The sequence below is a fragment of the Martes martes genome, assembly GCF_963455335.1.
Source record: "Martes martes genome assembly, chromosome: 18".
Classification (NCBI taxonomy): domain Eukaryota; kingdom Metazoa; phylum Chordata; class Mammalia; order Carnivora; family Mustelidae; genus Martes; species Martes martes.
The window spans coordinates 15044598-15062690 of NC_137906.1; the positions used below are offsets into that span (position 1 = coordinate 15044598).

General features: G+C 56.6%; 1 protein-coding gene across 1 annotated transcript; it reads left to right on the forward strand.

Annotated features, from left to right (window-relative positions):
* Nucleotides 1-7477: 7477 nt before the first annotated feature.
* Nucleotides 7478-15984, forward strand: COX19 (cytochrome c oxidase assembly factor COX19). The gene is made up of 3 exons (XM_080830775.1): nt 7478-7628; nt 8035-8150; nt 13062-15984. Exons 1-3 carry the CDS (start codon nt 7547-7549, stop codon nt 13140-13142), a joined length of 279 nt encoding a protein of 92 aa, XP_080686901.1. The 5' UTR covers nt 7478-7546; the 3' UTR covers nt 13143-15984.
* The last annotated feature ends 2109 nt before the right edge of the window (nt 15985-18093 follow it).

The following is an 18093-nucleotide window of genomic DNA, read 5'->3' on the forward strand; positions in this document are numbered from 1 at the left end:
GAGGACGGCAGGCGGCGAGGCCCCAGCTCCCCACCCTGTGCCTTATAGGCTGCTGGGAGGGCGTGCCAGCGCCTCACCCCCCCACCCCGAGAATGTGGACCGAGCAGTTTGCAGGGGACAGTCAGGCAGCTTAAAGTGACAGACGTGCGTGGAATGTGGGGTCGCATCTGTGGCAGGGGGCCAGGGGGCCAGGAGCTATCTGGGGGGTGGGCATCTAGACCTTGCACTGGGGGCATCTTTGTCCCTTGCCTTCTGGAGAGAACACACCACGGGGTCCAGTCTGCCCCTCCCGCAGGCCTCTGCCTTCTGCCTCAGTCTCCCCATGAGAACCGGAGCTCATGGGGCCTTGGGACACGGGCCCAGCTCTGAGGGGAGCTCCTAGCCTTCCTCAGAAGGGCCTGTGGGGTAGGAGGTCTGTGGAGACCCCAGGGTGATGGGCCACGAGGGTCTGCACAGCAAATGCCTCCCATCGCAGGGCCCCTGCAGCGTCTGACAGCGAGCTTGCCCTGAGTGACAGCCTGCTCCCTGATGGCTTTCTGAGTGTGGTCACCTGGAGCGGGAGGCCCTGGCCGGTGCAGGGCGGGGCAGGGGGCGCTGGCTGGGTTTATGAGCCCCCGTCTGTCTGTGTCACACTCCTGTCTCCTCACCCCCGGTGCCCCGGCTTGGAGGGGAGGAGGGGCCCCGTGGAAAGGAGCTGTGAGGGGTGGGAGGGCTGCTGGCATCAGAAGTGGCTGGGCCTGCTCCGCACCACCTGCCCCGACATGAGGCAGTGGGAGCCCTGTCCCCATGTGGGGCCCCTCGCTGTGGGGCCTGTCTCCTGGGTATGCCGTCCATGCCCCTCCACAAAGCTCAGAGCCAAAGCAGACTGACGGCCGCCACCCTCTTCCGGCCTCTACTTGCACACCTCCTATGACGGGGTGCTCACTGTCTTGCAGGCAGACTGTCCTGTTGCACGGCCTGCGGCCGTGACGACAAAAGACAGCTCTCTAATAGCTGTGTCTCCAGGTCATTTGGGCCGAGTACCAAGGCCACTACGAGGCGGCCCAGGACAGTCCACTGAATTAATTCTGCCAGGATTTATTTAGCTCCTGTGTGTGCTAGGCTCCGCCCGCAGCTAGGGCTGCAGAAACTGGTGGTCAGGGATCCAGAAAGGGCCCCCCAGCCCCGTGACAGAGACCCACGTGGAAGGGGCTTTGCCACTGAAAACACCTTGGGCGTTGCCACTGAGCATTCGAGTCACAAGGTGGAAGGGCGTTCCGGCCAAGGGAACGGGCTGTGCAGAGCCCGGAGCAGCAGCAAGCGAGGTGCTGGGTGGACAGCCGTGGGAAGAGGGACGGTGCAGTGCGGCCCGGCGCGCTACGGGTGGGGACTCGGGGTCCCTGGGGTGAGGTTTGAGGGTCGGTCCTTCCTCCTCCTTCAGGTGGGTGAGGCCTGGGCGCCTGTTGAGCCACGCTGGGCGTGAGGCCCACGCCTCAGTGCCACGGCCTGGGTGGCTGCAGAGCAGGTGGGCCCCTGCAGGGTGCGGCTGCATGGGTGGAGGGGATTTTCCAGAACCGGTTGGGCTCAGCCAGTTCCTGGCATTTTACCTGCAAGACCCTTGAGGTCCTCCCATCAGCCTGGAGGAGGGGGTCACCCCCATTTCTCAAGAGAGGAAGTGGGACCCGGATTTGAGGTGCTCACAGCACCCCCCAGTCTCTGGGTGCACTGGCGGTGAGGGAAATCAGGGCGGGGCCCCCACAGCACCCAGCACGCGCTCTGTGGGCATCCCACCCCACGAGGCAGGAGTGTGGGGGTGAGGGGCACAGACTTGAGAACCAGACTCATCCGATTAGGTTCCCGACCCTGCCCTCTGGGCTTCCCGACCCTCCTGGTATTTCCTGGGATTTCATATGGATGGAGCCAGCAGCGTGTGACCACGGGAACACGGCCCCAGTCCCTGTGCGCCAGGAGAGCCTCGTCCTGTGGGCCAGGCCCAGGTGAGGCCAGCCAGGCACCCGGAGCTTCTCAGGGCCCGGCCGGGAGGGCTGCAGCTCCCAGGCCTGAGCGGGGAACTAGCAGCTTGGCCGAGAATCTCCCCGGGTACCATGAGTGGGGAGGGTTCTTCCACATCCAGGTCCCAGAAAGATGAAGCAGGGAGACCCAGCGGGTTGTCCCCACCTCCCTTGCTGGTGGTTCTGTGGAGCCACGCTGCCCCACCTGTCTGCAGACGGGCCTCGGCTGGGGCCTCAGGGAACCCACCTGGCAGGAGTCCTTTCCTGTAAATGCAGGTAGAGTTTATGCTTGTTCAAGTCCAGCCTTTTCAAGGTAGGGTTCTGCAAGTTCTCACCAACTCCTGCAGTCATGTGACCACCCCCACGACCCATATAGAAACAGTCCCATCCCCCCACCGATTCCCACTTGGAAACCAGGAGTCATGATTCCTGGAAACTTCAGATAGAAGGTGAAACTGAATTTGCTCATCAGCTGACCCTGAAGTTGGGACTGTCTTGGACTGTTGGTGGGGCCCAGTGGAATCACAGACCCAGAAGGGAAGGAGGCCGTGGAGGTGAGCCAGAGCGAAGGCCTTGTGGGGGCTCCCGGGGGCTGGCTGGGCTGCACCAGGGTGGCAGGGAGAGCCGTGTTGGACTCTGATCTCGGGAACAAATTTGGTGAACTTGTATTTTCAAGCTTCAGGAATGAGGGTTTGAATGTCAGAGGCCACAACCCGTAACCTATGACCTGTGACCTAGATTTTGAGTCACCTTAGGGGGGTCTGAGGCTGCCCCAGGCCCAAGAGGAGGGGAACTGTATAGGGGAGGGGCAAGGTTCTAGAAGAGTCTGTGGAGGACAGAGGTGGGGAGCATCTGTCCCATCTGCCCTCAGATTCGGCCCTTGTCCCCTGGGGACGGGCTCAGGGTCCCTCCTCCCCAAGGGTGTGGCCTCTTCTGTGTGTCTCTGGTCCTGGGGCCTCAATGCCCTAGACCTTGTTGATTCCGATGGTGCCGGCCAGGCCTTGGGAAGTCCCCTCCCCGCAACCCTCAGGCCACCTCTCCTCCAGCTGCTCATCCCGGGCCTTTCCCCTCCTGGGCCCAAAACTGAAGCAACAACAAGTGTCCCTCCCACAGGTCCTTCCCTCGGCAACTTCTAGAAAGGGCTGCTGCACCCCTGGCTGACCCCTGCCCCCAGCACCAGGGAGGGGTCCTGTGCAGGGCCCTGGCGGCCCCACCCCTCACCCCTGTGTGAGTCCTGAGGCTGCAGCAAACCCAAGAACCACAGCTGGGCCTCTGAACCTCCAGAAATACACTTGAGGGCGGGACCAGAAGTCTGCGAGGAGGTGTGGGCAGGCTGGCTCCCTTCGGGCTCTCGGGAAGGACCCGGCCTGCCACTCTGGCCTCGCCCGCCATGGCCCACAATGGTTTCACCTGGAGACCCTTGCCTTGTGTCCAGAGACCGCTGAGCGCATCTTCCATGGGTGCCACCTGTCCACGCCCCACGGCACCCAATGGGCTCTCTCGGCTGGAGGCATTCGTGTGGCTGTTCATCCCTTCAGACAGACAACGGACACACACCCCGCTGGGGCTCCAGAGTCCACCAGGGGTCGTCTGTGAAGTGAGCCCCCTCCCCGCTAGGCCCCCCTGCCCCGCTCATGCATCCTCCCAGAGGCTCTTGGCATCTGCGTGTGCCTGCGTTTGCTGTGTTTGTAACTGTATTCACTCAGCTGGTGTCCAAGCACGCCGTTGGACGAGTTCACGTATGCACGTTAGCCGTGGAGCCTTTGCCACATTCCAGACCATGAGCATCCCATCCACCCCGAGTCTCCTCCTCCCTTGTCTCCCTCCCTTTGTTCAATTGCCTTTTATTCTTGCAGTGACCATGTGGCCGGATCAGACCCCGAACGGGTGCCTCGTCTCCTCTCCACCATTCTGTCTCAGTTGAAAACATCCCACTCGAAATACCTGTGTGCCCAGTTGCAAGGGATACGCTGGGTAATATAGGTTCCCAGCACCAGAATCCCTGAGCCAAGGGGCTGCCCCTCGTTAGATGCTGGCCAATGTTCCCTCTGTGCCTGTCGGGGCATCATACCCATTGTCCCCCGGGTGGCCTGGATCTCCCCACCACCACCCCTATGAAGGGCATCTGAAGGGCCCTTGCCTCATCGGCTCCCCACCCCCCCATGCTGATGCTGGGTCAGGGTCTGCTGGGCTTTCACTCTGCCCCCTCTCGTCTCTGCTCACCCCTCCAGTCAAGGGCAGCTCAACGATCTTCTCGGCATAAAGATCATCTTACAAACTTGAGACTCCTGAACATCAGGGCCCTGCCCACACCTTCTGGGCTCCAACCACCTAAGGGGACCTTCTTCCATGTCTCATGGCTTCCGCACCCAACCTTTCTGTGCCATCTGGGACTCTTTGTAGGGGGAAAATAACCCCAAAGTGGCTGGAGAGTGGTACTGGGTGGAATGGCCTCCCTCCTCCCCAATTCATGTCTCCCTAGAACACCAGAATGGGCCCATATTTGGAAATGGAGTCTTTGGAGACGTAATCAAGTTTAGATTAGGATTAGGGTGGCCCTAAGTCCAGTGACGGATGTCCTTATAAAAGACAGAAAAGTAGAGGACACAGACACAGAGAAATTCAGGAAAACTTGGAGGCTGAGAGGGAGGGTATGGCCCCAAGTGAGAAAGGCAAGGCCACCAGGAGCTGGACGAGGCAGGAAGGACGCCCCTCCCCGAGCACCCCCAGAGGGAGCCTGGCCCTGCCCACCCCACGTTCAGCCCTCTGGCCTCCCTGGTGGGAGAGAACATGTTCCTGCCCTCAAGCTAGACGTTCACATGTAGGAAACAGAAAAGCTGCAAGTGATTGTTTTTCCTGTAAAAATGCAAATCATTTCTGTCTGGCAGAAAAGATAATACCGAAGGTCATGGTTTATTGCCCCGTGAGCTATTAACCTGTTGTAGGTCCAGTTTAGCAATGCAACTCCGGCAGTCTTACTGTTCCTCTGACCAGCTGTGGCTGTGTCGGGGTTGGGCGCCCTTCGCAGAACCAGCTTTGCCATCTGGCCAAACTCCTCCATCTTGCGTTAAATGAAACTAACACACGTGCAGCTTCTATTTCTCTGAGAACCACATTTTCATCCTTTTGAAAAATAGACTTTTGCAGCAGAATTATCAAAGTGGAAAGATCTGCGATGTCTAGTTTCAGGCAAGGTTCGATCTAGGGGCTGTCTTCAAGTGGGAGTATCTCAGCCCAAGGTTGAGTGCCCCCAACTGATGCCGGTCAGGTCATCTCCACCAAGGCCGGCCCACACTGCAAGTTCTTGGCAGAGCCAATGGTCTCTGTTTTACACCACTGAGCTGGGGATGTTTGTTACACGGTGCTAGGTAGCTTATACACTGGCTGCGTCCCCTTGGACATGGTTCTCTCCATGAGAGGTGACGGGTAAGTACCCCTGCCTAACCGTGTTCATCCTTCAAACGCTGAACTGACTGAACTCTGCTGTATGCCCAGCACTGTTCCAGAGGCCTAATGCCAACAGCCTGGCACTGAAGAGGGTTTCCAGAAACATCAGTTCTTCCCCCAATTCTTGTATCTGTGCACCGCAGGTGGAAATCCCGTCCTCTCCCAGCCAAACATCTCGTATAAAGCAGCAATCATTTGCCAGGTACAGACGTGTCTATTAAAAGCTGTCTGTCATCTCTGGGTCAGTGGGCCTCCAATGCTTCATTGGTCCCTCAGGGCTGCTGGACGGAGAGGCTGCAGGCAACCTTGGGGGGCAGGGCTGTCCTCTTTACTGCTGAGTGGTATGATCTAGTCAAGTGGAAAAGTGCTATTTGCTGGGTAATAAAAGTGTCTTTTGTTCACTGCTCTGGAAACATATTAATGAATAACCCAGTACGTGGCCCCTGGTTCCAGCTGCCTAAAACGGTCATTTATTTGACAAGATCAAGGTGCAGTTTTCCTTTTGTAGTTTTTAGTGGCCCCAGAACACTAGGCTGACCAAGGCCTCAACAATGGCAATGGGCTTTCCCTGTGGACCCCCACCAGCCCTGGCAGCATCAGGGCCAGCTCCATGCCAGCCCTGGACACACAGCTGAATGCGGCCTCAGGCACGGAGACCCAGTGGTGGACACTGCAGAGGGGCAGGCATGCTGGGAGGGAGCTGGAGGCCTTCCGGAGACCTGGAGGACGGGGCAGGCACTGTTCTGCAAGGTCCCTGAGTTACAGAAAGTGCTCCTAGTCCTGACAGTAGAAGGAGGCATGGTGCTGGACCATTTCAGGAACTGGGGGGAGGTGGGGAGCTGGTGAGCCCAGCTCTAGGGCCCAGCACGTGGTTGGCATTGGGGTGGCAGGGATGCAGGTTCACAGAGCACAGGTGCGCTGGGAGGGCAGTGATCCTCTTCCTCTGTCCATATGAAATCCGGAGTCCCAGTTTGGGGAGGAGGGGTGGTTGCCGGGGGGACGGGACTGGGAGGAGGCTCTGCATGGAGAGCTGGGGTCTCCATGGAGCCCTTTCGCTGTTGTTCTTGTTGCTGTGATAATAGTAATAAGTGACCGCCAGAGCCCTAGCTGTTCCTGATGCACTTAGAGTTCCTTATAGGTGGAGCTGCCCCCCTTGCCCCCCACGAATACATAGCTGAAGACCTAACCCCCATCACTTAGGTGATGGGAATAGCGCTATTTGGAAATAGCGCCCTTGCGGATGTAATTAGTCACGATGAAGTCGTTAGGGTGCGCCCACCCAATCTGGCTGGTGTCCTTGCAAGCAGAGGACATATGGACACAGACACCGGGCGGGGGGCGGGCACGGGAGGGTGAAGGTAGAGACGGGGTGTGCGCAGGCGCTGAAGAGCCCTCGGACTGCCGATGACCAGGCGCAGCTGGGGCGCAGCTGGGGTGTCCCCAGAGCCTTCGGGAGGAGCCAGCCCCGCCACACGTCTGTCTCTGACGTCGGGCCTCCAGAGCCCAGAGCAATCACACTTCTGTTGCTGGAGCTGCCCGGTGTGGGACGCTGTGTCGTGGTGACCCTCGCTCCTTCCTGCTCAGCAGGTAGGCCCTGGGGATGCAGAGGGGCCACATAGCCTGCTGGGACCCTGCCAGTGCACCTGCTCTGGGCTTCCTTCGGGCTCAAGCTGTGTGTCTTTGAGCTAACTGCGGAGCCTCTCTGGACTTCCGTCTCCTCGTCATAAGATGATGGCTGGCCTCTACCAGTGGGTCTCTTCGAAGGTCCGACGGGAGGAGACTGCCAAGGACTGGGCAAAGCCGCCTGATCAGGGCCTTTAAGAGCCCGGCTGGGGCGGGGCCTCTGGTGCTGGGGCGGAGCCCGGTCTGTAAGGGGTGGGCCCTTCGAGGCGGGGCGGGGCCTGTCGCGGCACGGGGACTGGTCCCGGCGGCGGGGAGGGGCCTTCGAGGCGGGGCCGTGGGCTGAGGCGTAGGGGCGGGACGCGGGGGCGGGGCCTGCCGTCCGCGGCCGCTCTCAGCTCGACTTGCTCCGCTCTCCCGCGGGGCCTGCTCTGCGCTCGGCCCGCCGCCCTGCGTACGGAGCGCGTCGTACCTTGGGGCTCGCCAACATGTCGACAGCGATGAATTTTGGATCCAAGAGCTTCCAGCCGCGGCCCCCGGACAAGGGCAGCTTCCCTCTGGATCACTTCGGTGAGCGGCGGGCGCGGCGGGCCGCGGGTCCTGAGGGTCCAGTGGCGCCGCGCGGCTCCGCGGCGCAGGTGGGGAAACCGAGCCCCGCGCGGGCGGGACGGGCCGGCGCCGAGCGGCTGGCAGGCGCGGGGCGTGGGGCGGACCCGCCGCGTCCGGGCCCGCACTGCTGAGCGCCGCCGGTGTGGGGCCGGCGTCCGGGTTCGCGGGGAGCCTCCGTGGAGGCCGGCGCGTCGAGAGCGGGTGACACACCGTGTTGTCGACACCCACGTTTTCCTGTGGAACGTTCCAGACACGCCCCGAGGGAGAAACAGCCCCGCGGGAGCTCCCGGTGGCGGCCTCCCGGCGTGTCCCGCGTGGCCTGACAGTTTTGCTTGAAGAGGAGATGCTGTTTTCCTTCTCGTTCCAGGTGAATGCAGAAGCTTCAAAGAGAACTTCATGAAGTGTCTCCGCGACAATAAATTCGAAAACGCTTTGTGCAGAAGGGAGTCAAAAGCCTATTTAGAATGCAGAATGGAGAGGCAAGTACCTGGTGACATGTGTGACTTCTGGAAGCTTCCTCGGCTCCCGGAGCGTTTCTTTCCTGGCAGCTCATCGCAGCAGGGCTCATTGAGGCTCAGGTCTTTCACAGCGGTAGAATTGCTTGTCCCTGGGATTGAGGCCCGCCAGATTAAATGGTCCCAGAAGTTGTGCAGCAGCCCTGGGTACATTTCCGTGAGTGACAGCGTCATACCTGACTGCATTCCTCAGAGTATGTTCTTTCCAGATTTGGGAGCTGCCCACCTGTCGTTAATGTTTCAGAGCCGACAGTCATGAAAATGCTGACCGAGCCAAAAGATTTGAAGGTTGTGGGTACACAGTTTTTTCTTTCACATTCTCAGATCATAAAAATGTTGTTCGGTGTAGTCTCAGCTGTGCTTGAAATGTGACAGGGGAGACAATAGGCCATTTCAGAAATGACGAAAGATGAAGGATTTGTTCTGTCTTGACCAGAATTCACCAGAGCTCACTTTTAAATAAAACAAAGGTTTGTAACTATGATCCGTTAAGATTTTATTTAAGAACTGTTCTAGTCTTTAGTGGGGGAAAGGCAGGTTATAACATAATTGTATAGTGGGAGTGGGAACTTTTATTTGTGATTTTTAAGCCCTTCGTTAGCTCGTTAAGGAATCCAGTCTTCACTTGGCTTTGTGTGAAGATAGGTTGACATAAACCAATCCAGTTGGAGCCCCATTTCCACTTTCCCATAACAAACGCAGACATTGCCCTCAGGGCAAAATCTCTTGTGTTTCTCAGGCCCACAGGTGTGTGGAGGGCTCTCTGTAGACAGGCAAGGCCCTGGCTCTGTCTCTGAAGTCGTTCAGGCTCACAAGGGCTTAGATTTGACAGCAGATCCCCCTGAGTCCAGTTCTCACCATCTTTAAGTAGCACATTGCTGGGATCATGTGTTCACATTACTGTCTTTTAAATTAACACATCTTGGGGCGCCTGGGTGGCTCAGTGGGTTAAAGCCGCTGCCTTCGGCTCGGGTCATGATCCCAGCGTACTGGGATGGAGCCCCGCATCGGGCTCTCTGCTCAGCAGGGAGTCTGCTTCCTCCCTTCTCTCTCTGCCTGCCTCTCTGCCTACTTGTGATCTGTCTGTCAAATAAATAAATAAAATCTTCAAAAAAAAATAAATTAACACATCTTTTAAAGATGGGAACTAAGTAAATTTTTTCTTGGAGCTACCACATTTGGAGACAGTCTGAAGTTGGTCTCTGTCAGCGTGAGGGTGTGAGCAGGTCATCCACCCCTCTGAGGCTTGCATTAATCATCCCTGTGCGGGCCAGAGGACCCAGCACACACAGGTGGCTGCCCCTGCTGGGAGCTGTTCTGGAGTTGGGCTTCCTGCGTCCGCAGAGAAGCTCCTGGCTTGCCAGGTGAAGGACCAGCAGAAGGGCCCTGTCTTTTCTCCCCATTTGACCCAGGGAGTGAGCTGCCTGCTCTCCGTGTGGCATGCCTTACTCAACACAGCTGGAGACTGGCCTCCCCTGAGGCCTGCTAAGGTTGTTGGGGACCAAGGGAGGCAGCTGGCTACTCTGTGGGTTCCATTATTTCAGGTGGCTTCCCTGGCTGGTCAGGCAACGTTAAGATAAATGTAAGGGGTGCATGTGTGTTTCTTTTTTCTTTCTTTTTTTTTTTTTTTAAAGATTTTATTTATTTATTCAACAGAGATCACAAGCAGGCAGAGAGACAGGCAGAGAGGCGGGGGAAGCAGACTCCCCGCTGAGCAGAGAGCCTGATGGGGGGTTCGATCCCAGGACCCTGAGATCATGACCTGAGCCGAAGGCAGAGGCTTAACCAGCTGAGCCACCCAGGCACCCTGCATGTGTGTTTCTGACTTGGTCAATGATTTCGGCCTAAGATTTTTGGATGGTTTTTAATGAAAATCCATGGCCACCCAGATTCAGTATTGAGATTTTGCATATTTGCTTCTCTTGCATTTTACAAACCTCTTGTTTTCCTTTTCCTTTTTTCTTTTTAAAGATTTTATTTATTATTTGACAGAGAGAGAGATATCACAAGTAGGCAGAGAGGCAGGCAGAAAGAGGGGGAGAAGCAGGCTCCCCGCTGAGCAGGGAGCCCGATGCGGGGCTAAATCCCAGGACCCTGGGATCATGACCTCAGCCGAAGGCAGAGGCTTAACCCACTGAGCCACGCAGGCACCCCTTTTCCCTTTTGTGCTGAAATCCCAGACGTGTCTTACCTGTTCGTGTCTCTCTATGCATCTTTGTAAAAAAACTGCACCACAAGTTTTTAAAGCTGCCTCTTGGGACGCCTGGGTGGCTCAGGGGGTTAAGTGGCTGCCTTTGGGTCAGGTCATGATCCTGGGGTCCTGGGATTGAGTCCCACATCAGGCTCCTTGCTCAGCGGGGAGCCTGCTTCTCCCTCTGTCTGCCTTTGTCTCTCTCTTTCTCTGACAAATAGATAAATAAATCTTCTTAAAAAATAAATAAGTAAAGTTGTCTCTTGAGGCCTCGGCCCATTGTAGCCAGATGTGGAAGTATATGTGCTGTTGTAGCTGCGGGCCACATTTTCTCACGGGAAGAACTGTCTGGGGTTACCAACAGCAAATACACATGTGATCTGTGATCTCAAGGCTCTGTAATTATTACAGTTTGATTCCTGTGCCGTGGGGTGGGCCTCCGGGATCATGCAGCCGCATCCCAGAGTGCAGGTTGGAGTGAAGGCCAGGCCTCCCAGAAATCCAGCTGCCCTAAATCACGCGCTTAATGCTGCCTCAGTCCCTAAAGAACTGGACTGGAAGTGGGATGTTTTCTTCAGTCTCTTACCTTATGCTAAAAGGAGGCATTGAAATCATCCTTTGGGCTTTAGAACTTGCTAAATGTTCTATTTGTTGTTTTTTAGGACCTTTCCAAGGAGCTGGATTTTGTGAAGATTTAGATTTGTAGAAAGAATATCTTGAACTGTGTCTTACTTGGTTTCTGTTTTTTTCTTCCTGATTACTTCTTTGTGCTGCTAGACTCGCAGGTCCTTCCTGTCCCGACAGCATGTCGGGAGGAGCACCACTCATCCTCGTGTGCCACCAGCCCGCCTCACCTTCTGTAGCGGGTAGTCGGACACGGGTGTTGCCAGGCTCGGTCAGGGCATGGACAGGCTGCATTCCTTCTGGAGGCTCCAGGGCAGAGTTCCCATTGGCGATGCTCCTTGGCTCATAGCCCTCTGCCCTCTCGAAGCTGGCATGGGGTATCTCTGACCCTTCCTCGCTTCCCGTCTGTCTCTCATTTTAAGGGTTCACGTGATGAGGTTGAGTCCTGGGTCACCTCGCTTCAGAATCAGCCACTTAGCGACTGTACTTCCACCCGTGGCCCAAACTCCCCTCTGCTGTGGAGGGTGACACGGGCTCCAGCGATGAGGATGTCATCTGGGGGGTCATTGCTCTGCTGATCACAGTGTGAGAGACCTCAGTTTTAAGAACTATTGGCCAGATGTCCTCTTTTGCTAAGATGTGGTGAAAGTTTATCATTGTTTTCCTCATTTGGGTTTCAGGAGTGGCACATGCGTTCCATGTTATAGATTTAATCTACTCTAGATTAAATTCTACGGACTGAGGTTTGCAGTTCTGGGGACATTTTCCTGAGGGATAAGTGACACTCCTTGTGAAGTTTGGCTGGAGATCATCTCTCTGCAATGCGTTGTTTCTGCAGAAGCATGGCCCGCTCCCCCTGGGGCCCTGCAGAACCTGCAGAAAGCAGGTCGTCTGAGCAGTGACTTGGACGGGCCGCAGTGCCCAGCATGCTGGCTGAGCACCAGGCTGGGTGCACGGGCTCTGCGGTGGGGGCTGGGACACAATGTGTGAAATGATGGTGGGCTTTGTGCCAGCTGAGCCCAGCGGTTCCTGTGGGGACATGCTGCTGCCCCCTCCCCACCCCTGGCAGGCAGGACACATGCCTCTGAGAGTTGAGGTCGACCCACCACCCCTGACCCCCAAAACAAAACAATGAAAGCCAGGCCTTCCTTTCCCTGGAGCATGGGTGGTGGGAAGCCAGACAGCGGGGAGGCTACTGAGTTCAGCAGGGGCTCTGTGCCGGGCATCTCCGTCTTCATGGCCCTGACTTCTGTGGACGTGGTGGGAGGCTAGCACATGGCTGGTCATAGGGAGGAGGTGGGAGCGGGACACGGCTCCTGGCCAGCTATGGGACCATGCACGGCCTGGGGCAGGAGTGAGAGGATGGCAGAGCCCATGCAGCACGCATCTGGGCGTTCCTGAGCTATGAGTAAAGCTAACACATGGTGACCATGGACAGCACAGTTCTCCTTACATGCAGACTCTTTTCGATGAATGCAGTAGAGTCCTGGAAATATGTTTCTTCCTTGTGTTTTTCTTATTAGCGCTTTTGTTTTCTCTGGGTTACATCTTGCTAGGATACACTTATGCTATAGCTAAGGTTTCTGGCCAGTGGTAGGCTGTCGGTCCTTAAGCTTTTGGAGAGTCAGGAGTTATGGATGGATCCTTGACCACATCGGTGGTTGGTGCCCCTCACTCCTGCATTGTCCAGGGTCTGTTGTACCAGATAAAGACTGTCCTGGCCTGTCCGCACCTTGTCCAGGTGTCTTCACAGGGACCTGGAGGTCAGGCGTCTGCTCCTACTGTGCCCTTGGGGAGCCTCACAGTGGTCTGCCCGCTTCCTTTGGGTCCTGGCTGCACCCTGCGCGTGGGGAGCTCTGTGCACTGGTTGCCAGCGGCTGTCCCTCGGGTCCAGAGGCGCAGGCGTCAATCAGCCTGGAGGAGGAGGAGGGCGCAGGCGGTGACCCAGATGCAGTGGTGTCCCTGGCTGCAGGCAGCTCCCCAGACACCGGTTGGGCGGGATGGGATTGAAAGTGCAGGCCCGTGCAGACAGTATTCTTCGTTTTCTTCCCTTCTTGTAGGCAGCTGATGGCACAGGAGCCCCTGGAAAAGCTGGGATTTGGAGATTTGATTGATGGAAAACCAGAGGCAAAAACTAACTCGTGATGGAAAAAGACCACCGGCTGCCCGGCCTTCTGGGATGGAGCACGTTGTACGACCTTGTCAGCTGACAGCTTAGGGTCAGGTCCTGTGATGGAGAGGTTCTGGAATGCCCTCCTTGACAGAAAGAGCTCATCCCGATGTTTCCCAGGTTGTTTTGAAAACTTACTATTACTTTTAGATCTCATTTTTCCCCAAGAGTGTTAGGTTTTATCTTTACATTGCGTGTGGCGGAGTTCCTAGGGAGACCCGTGGCAGGTGGGAGGTAGGAGTGTGGAGTCATGCTCACCTGGCGAGGGGAATGTGGCCTGGGGGACATGGTGACTCCATGGTGTGGTACTGTGCCTGGCTCCGTGGTGCTGGCGTGCTCAGTGCTCTCCGCTTCGGCTTCCCACAGAGACACAGGTGCTGTCAGAAACCACTCCCAGGCAGAACGGTTTCCTTGTGCTTCTGGGCACCAGTTCACTTCCTGTTTTTCTAAACAAAATATGAACTTGGGAAAGAGAGCGCATCTGGCCTTTGACATATTTGACCTAGTGATGTTTCCGGTCGTGCCTGAACACCAAGTACCTTTTAACTAACGGCTCGTTTTCTGACCTGTACAGACTGTGTTTATAAAACTAATAACAGAGACCCGTGTAATGTAACTGAGAAACGAAGTGTCGGGACACTCGTAGCTCGCCTCATGCATGAGGTCTCCAGCATCTCCCTCTGAAAGCACACCCACACAGTCCTGGGGCGTCACCTTCACCAGGGCTACCCCCAGAATTGCCTGCAGTCACTTAAACCTCACGTGTGCCCTAACCCAGCCAGGGTTTCCAAGCTGCTTTGCTACGTGGCCAGGGTTCAGACGCCCGTGCAGAATGCCGTGTGTGTGTGGGCTCCCTGGCTCCTGGCCAGCCGGCTTTGGTCCCAGTGTGGCTAACAGAAGACGATGGAGACATCCCCTCTTGGACAGTGACCCCGGGAGGGACCACCAGCCATGACCCAGACCTGGGCCCCCAAAAGTCCCCACTGCCTGCTCGTCAGCCATGGGTGGTAGAGGTGTGGCCGTGTCCTGGTCTCTGCCTTCAGGTCCCTCTGGTTTCAGCCCGTCCTCGGTGGGTGCCTCTTGGCTTAGACCCTCCCTGGAGTAAGTTCCTCCCGTGTTTGGTGCCATTGCCATGGTGCCGACTCCGCCCCGTGTACCCGTGAGTGGTTAGCTCCTCCTGCTCCCGTCTGCCATTTGTTATTGTCGGCTATTTGGGCTCTGTCTTACGCCGTCATCGTGCTACACTTTTTCATGTTAGCATCCAGTTGCTAAGGTGTCTTGGCTTTTAACACCAAACTGAGCCATGAAACTAGTTTGTGTTTGCTAACCGTCCAGAATTACATACGCACAAGGTCGTTTATGTGGTATTGTTTATAATTACGGAACACTGAATTGACCCAGATGCCCACACGTATGAGCTTTTGGTGAACCGTGGCTCTTGGGAGGGCTGTGCAGGGAGTCTGAACTGACACGGGCTGGCCTCCTACCACAGGCGTGCTGTACGTGAGAAAGGCAGACTCTAGAATCATCTGTAGTGATGTTAACAAGGAAGACAGGAAGCTAGAAGTATCTGCACAGTTGTGCAAACACAAAATTGAGGAAGGACAGAGCAGACGCTAAGGAGGATGTTGGCCGGCATGCCGTGAAGCCCTGACTCTGAGCCGAATTCCTGTTCTCCATGCACAGAGATGACACGGCTGTGGGGCACCCAGCATCAGCTGCGGTGGGGTGGGGACAAGAAGACTGTTCTGTTGTCTGGCCCGCTCTGAAAGCCAATATTCTAGGACTACAGAACTAGGGAGCATGGAGAGCCCGGGTCTCAGGAGTCCCTGTTGTGTCACAGATGAGGTGGCTGCACAGAGAGATGTACTTCAATGTGTGCATGCATCTGTGTGCACCTGCCAGCCCTGAGTGCCGGGGGGCTTGGAGTCGTGACCCCTGCAGCAGGTGCTCACCCTTGCCCTGTCCCGGGCTGGAGCGCTACTCCTGATGGCTGGAACCAGGCTCCCGGAGGGACAGCTGGTGCCTGGGCCAGAGTGGGAAATCCAACCTGAGCCTCGAGCATTTGTGGCAGAAAGCAAGGAATTGCTGGAAATAGGATGGGGGCTTGTTGGAAGAATATAGGCCCCCCCCCAGAGAGCCACATCCGGGTCAGTTGGAGCAACAGAATATTGTATTGGGTTATAGTCTTCAGAATCAGTGACTCTGCACAAGTCCATCCTGATATAAATCACTAACGGAATTAAGCTGTGGGCAGGGAAGGGACAGTGGGGCGGTGGTCTGCCCAGCACAGAAGCAGCGGGTTGGGGACAGAAGTCACAGCACAGTGGGAGAGGTAGAGACGAGAACCGGCTAGGAGCTCGGAGTCAGGCCGAGTGTGGTGTGAAACCTGGGGCCTGTCCTGGGGCCTCCCCTCAGGGTGTGGTAGAGATGGCAGTGTGGTCACACTCGGTGGCCTACCCATGGCTAGCGTCCCCCTCTGATGCCCTCCTCGGTGTTCCTACCTCATTCCAGTGAGCAGATGCCAGACTACACACATTCTGTAGAGTGAAGACCGGTGCTCTTCATGGGTGTCAGGGTCCAGGGAAAGGAGGGCTCCGGGGAGATGGACAGACTGCCACACAGGTCCCGGGCCGGGAAGGACAGTGGCGGGCAGCCGCTGGGGCATGGCGGTCTGCAGCCTGGTTACCAGAGTGCTGGGATTCTTCTATGATTATGTTATGGTGGCATTTGGGGAAGCTGGATATGAGCTCTCCTGTTTTTGCAAATTTTTGGAAATCTAAAATTATTTGCATTAAACTGTGTGGTTGAACTTTGTGCATGTGTGGTTGAGTAAATTCTCGTGAGGTGTATCCCGTGGACTTCGAGGCAGGTGATGTGACAAATGGTTTTGGCAAGTGGGGGAGGAAGCGTGGGAGGAGAGGTCTGAAAGCAGCCCCAGTTGTGCGGACAGCTGAGCTCTTTACAAAGGGGCAGTGGCTTCCCAGTGCGACCTTCGATTTTCCACATCTGAGTTGCCGGCCGCACGGCGCGTAGGGTGCAGACATCCTTCCTGTCCATGCCCAAGAGCCTGCTCCTTCGGCCCTGCTCCCGTAAAGCGCCCGCACACTTGTCGCAGGAAGCCAATAGCGGTATTCAGCGGCCCAGAGACACCTTCCAGAACGCTTCCCAAGTGTTCTCACGCAGGAGATAGGCCAGGGAAGCTGGGCCCCCCTCAGTCCGCCTCCCTCTAGCCCCTGGGGGGTGGGGCGCGCTCAGGGTGCAGCGCTGGGATTCCCTCCGCCCAGCTATCCCACCCTCAAGAGCAAGATGGCCTCTCCTCTCTGTGAAGTGTCCTGTGCTCACTTAGGTCACCTCAGAGCCAGTGGCATAAACAGTACAGATTTATGAACTTACGTCATAAATAGGCCCACAAGGCTGCGTTTCTGTGGGGGCTCTGGCCGGAGTCTTCTTCCTTATCTTTCCAGCTTCTAGGGGCACTCCCTGTTCCTTGGCCCAGGGCCCATCCTCCAGGACAGCGTCCTCTCTGTCCTGACCTGTCCCTCCCATCTTGTCCCTGACTGATGCTCTGCCTTCTCACCAGAACCCTCCTGATGACACTGCCTACCCAGATAATCGAGGGTCACCTGCCAGCCCAATATCCTTAACCTGATCACCCCCTGGCGAGTCCGATTCACGGGGTCAGCCAGGGACACCGATGTGGACTCCGCCAACCACACTAGCCGTGGTGTGAGGGGGACACAGAAGCATCGGGCCTGGATGGGGCTTGGGTCCGAGCTCTGGATGGGGAGCAGCTCCCGCGTGCCCGTGCCCAGAAGATGTGCTGTCACACGGCTATGAGGCTTTGCCTCGTGAACCGCAGCAACCCGCCACAGATTGAATTTTCTCAGGGCTGGGTTTAAAGACCATATTCTTCTGAAATCTTTGGCAGACGACGGAGAACGGGTGTGTGCCTGGTAAACAGCATTCGGTTGGAGCCAGCCACTGCAAGTAGGACGTGATCCCATTCCCGCCACGTGTTCCTCTCTAGACAGTTCGTGTTGTTATGGATATGAGAGCCGTGTCTGGGATCCAGGGCAGTAAACGTTCTCCATATGTGTTTGGGTGACAGAGTTGTCTGTATCATTTTTATAGAAACAAATTATTAGTTTAAGAACTCACTGTGTGGTTATTTTGTATCACCTGTAAATCACTGGGACTGTGATTTTACATTGTCCGTAAGTAGTTTGGTTGGTTTTTCCTGGTGGAACCTCACCGGTTTTGTGGCTGCATGCAGTTCTGCAAAGCACTGAGGGTGGGCGGGGGCGGGGGCTGGGAGCTGCTCACTGTGGCTTTGCGGGCTCTTTGAGGGAGGGGTGTGGCAGTTTGCTCCGGTCTCCCCTTTGGAGGCCGGGACCCTCAAGCCTCTCGGAATGAGGGCTACTCTCTGTGCTGCTCACTTCACACCGGTCTTACTGGGAAAGAATGAGCTGTCTGTGCCTGTCATTCCAGCCACCGGCCGTTTGGATTCAGTCTTTCAGCGAGATTATTTATGGGCAAGAAAGCAGAGATTTTATTATTGCAAGAGACATCAAAGAACTTTCTATCAGGCCACAGAAATGACTGTGTGGACGTGGGTAAAATTACCAGCCTCCAGTCTGCAGGAGTGGAATCAGATTCACAGTGGCCTGTGCGCAGAGGCTGAGCAGGTCATGGTTGGTGCCTGGATGGCCATCAGGCCTGGCCTAGAACCCAATAGCAGCTCCGTCTGCAGAGAGGCCATGCAGATTCAGATGCGGCCCAGGCCAGAGACAGACTGGAGGGATAGGATCGCAGCCTGGACCCTGGCCTCCTGGCTTTGACTGCTTGTCACCAGGGGCATCCAGTCCCAGGGTGGGCTGGGGGCCAGGGAGCCGTGCCCAGCCACTTCTCGGGAGCCCCGCGGGA

Coding starts and splice junctions, on each gene's coding strand:
- COX19 (XM_080830775.1), top strand. CDS start 7,547: ATGTCGACAGCGATGAATTTTGGATCCAAGAGCTTCCAGCCGCGGCCC. Junction 7,629..8,034: donor CTTCCCTCTGGATCACTTCG/GTGAGCGGCGGG, acceptor TTCTCGTTCCAG/GTGAATGCAGAAGCTTCAAA. Junction 8,151..13,061: donor AATGCAGAATGGAGAGGCAA/GTACCTGGTGAC, acceptor TCTTGTAGGCAG/CTGATGGCACAGGAGCCCCT.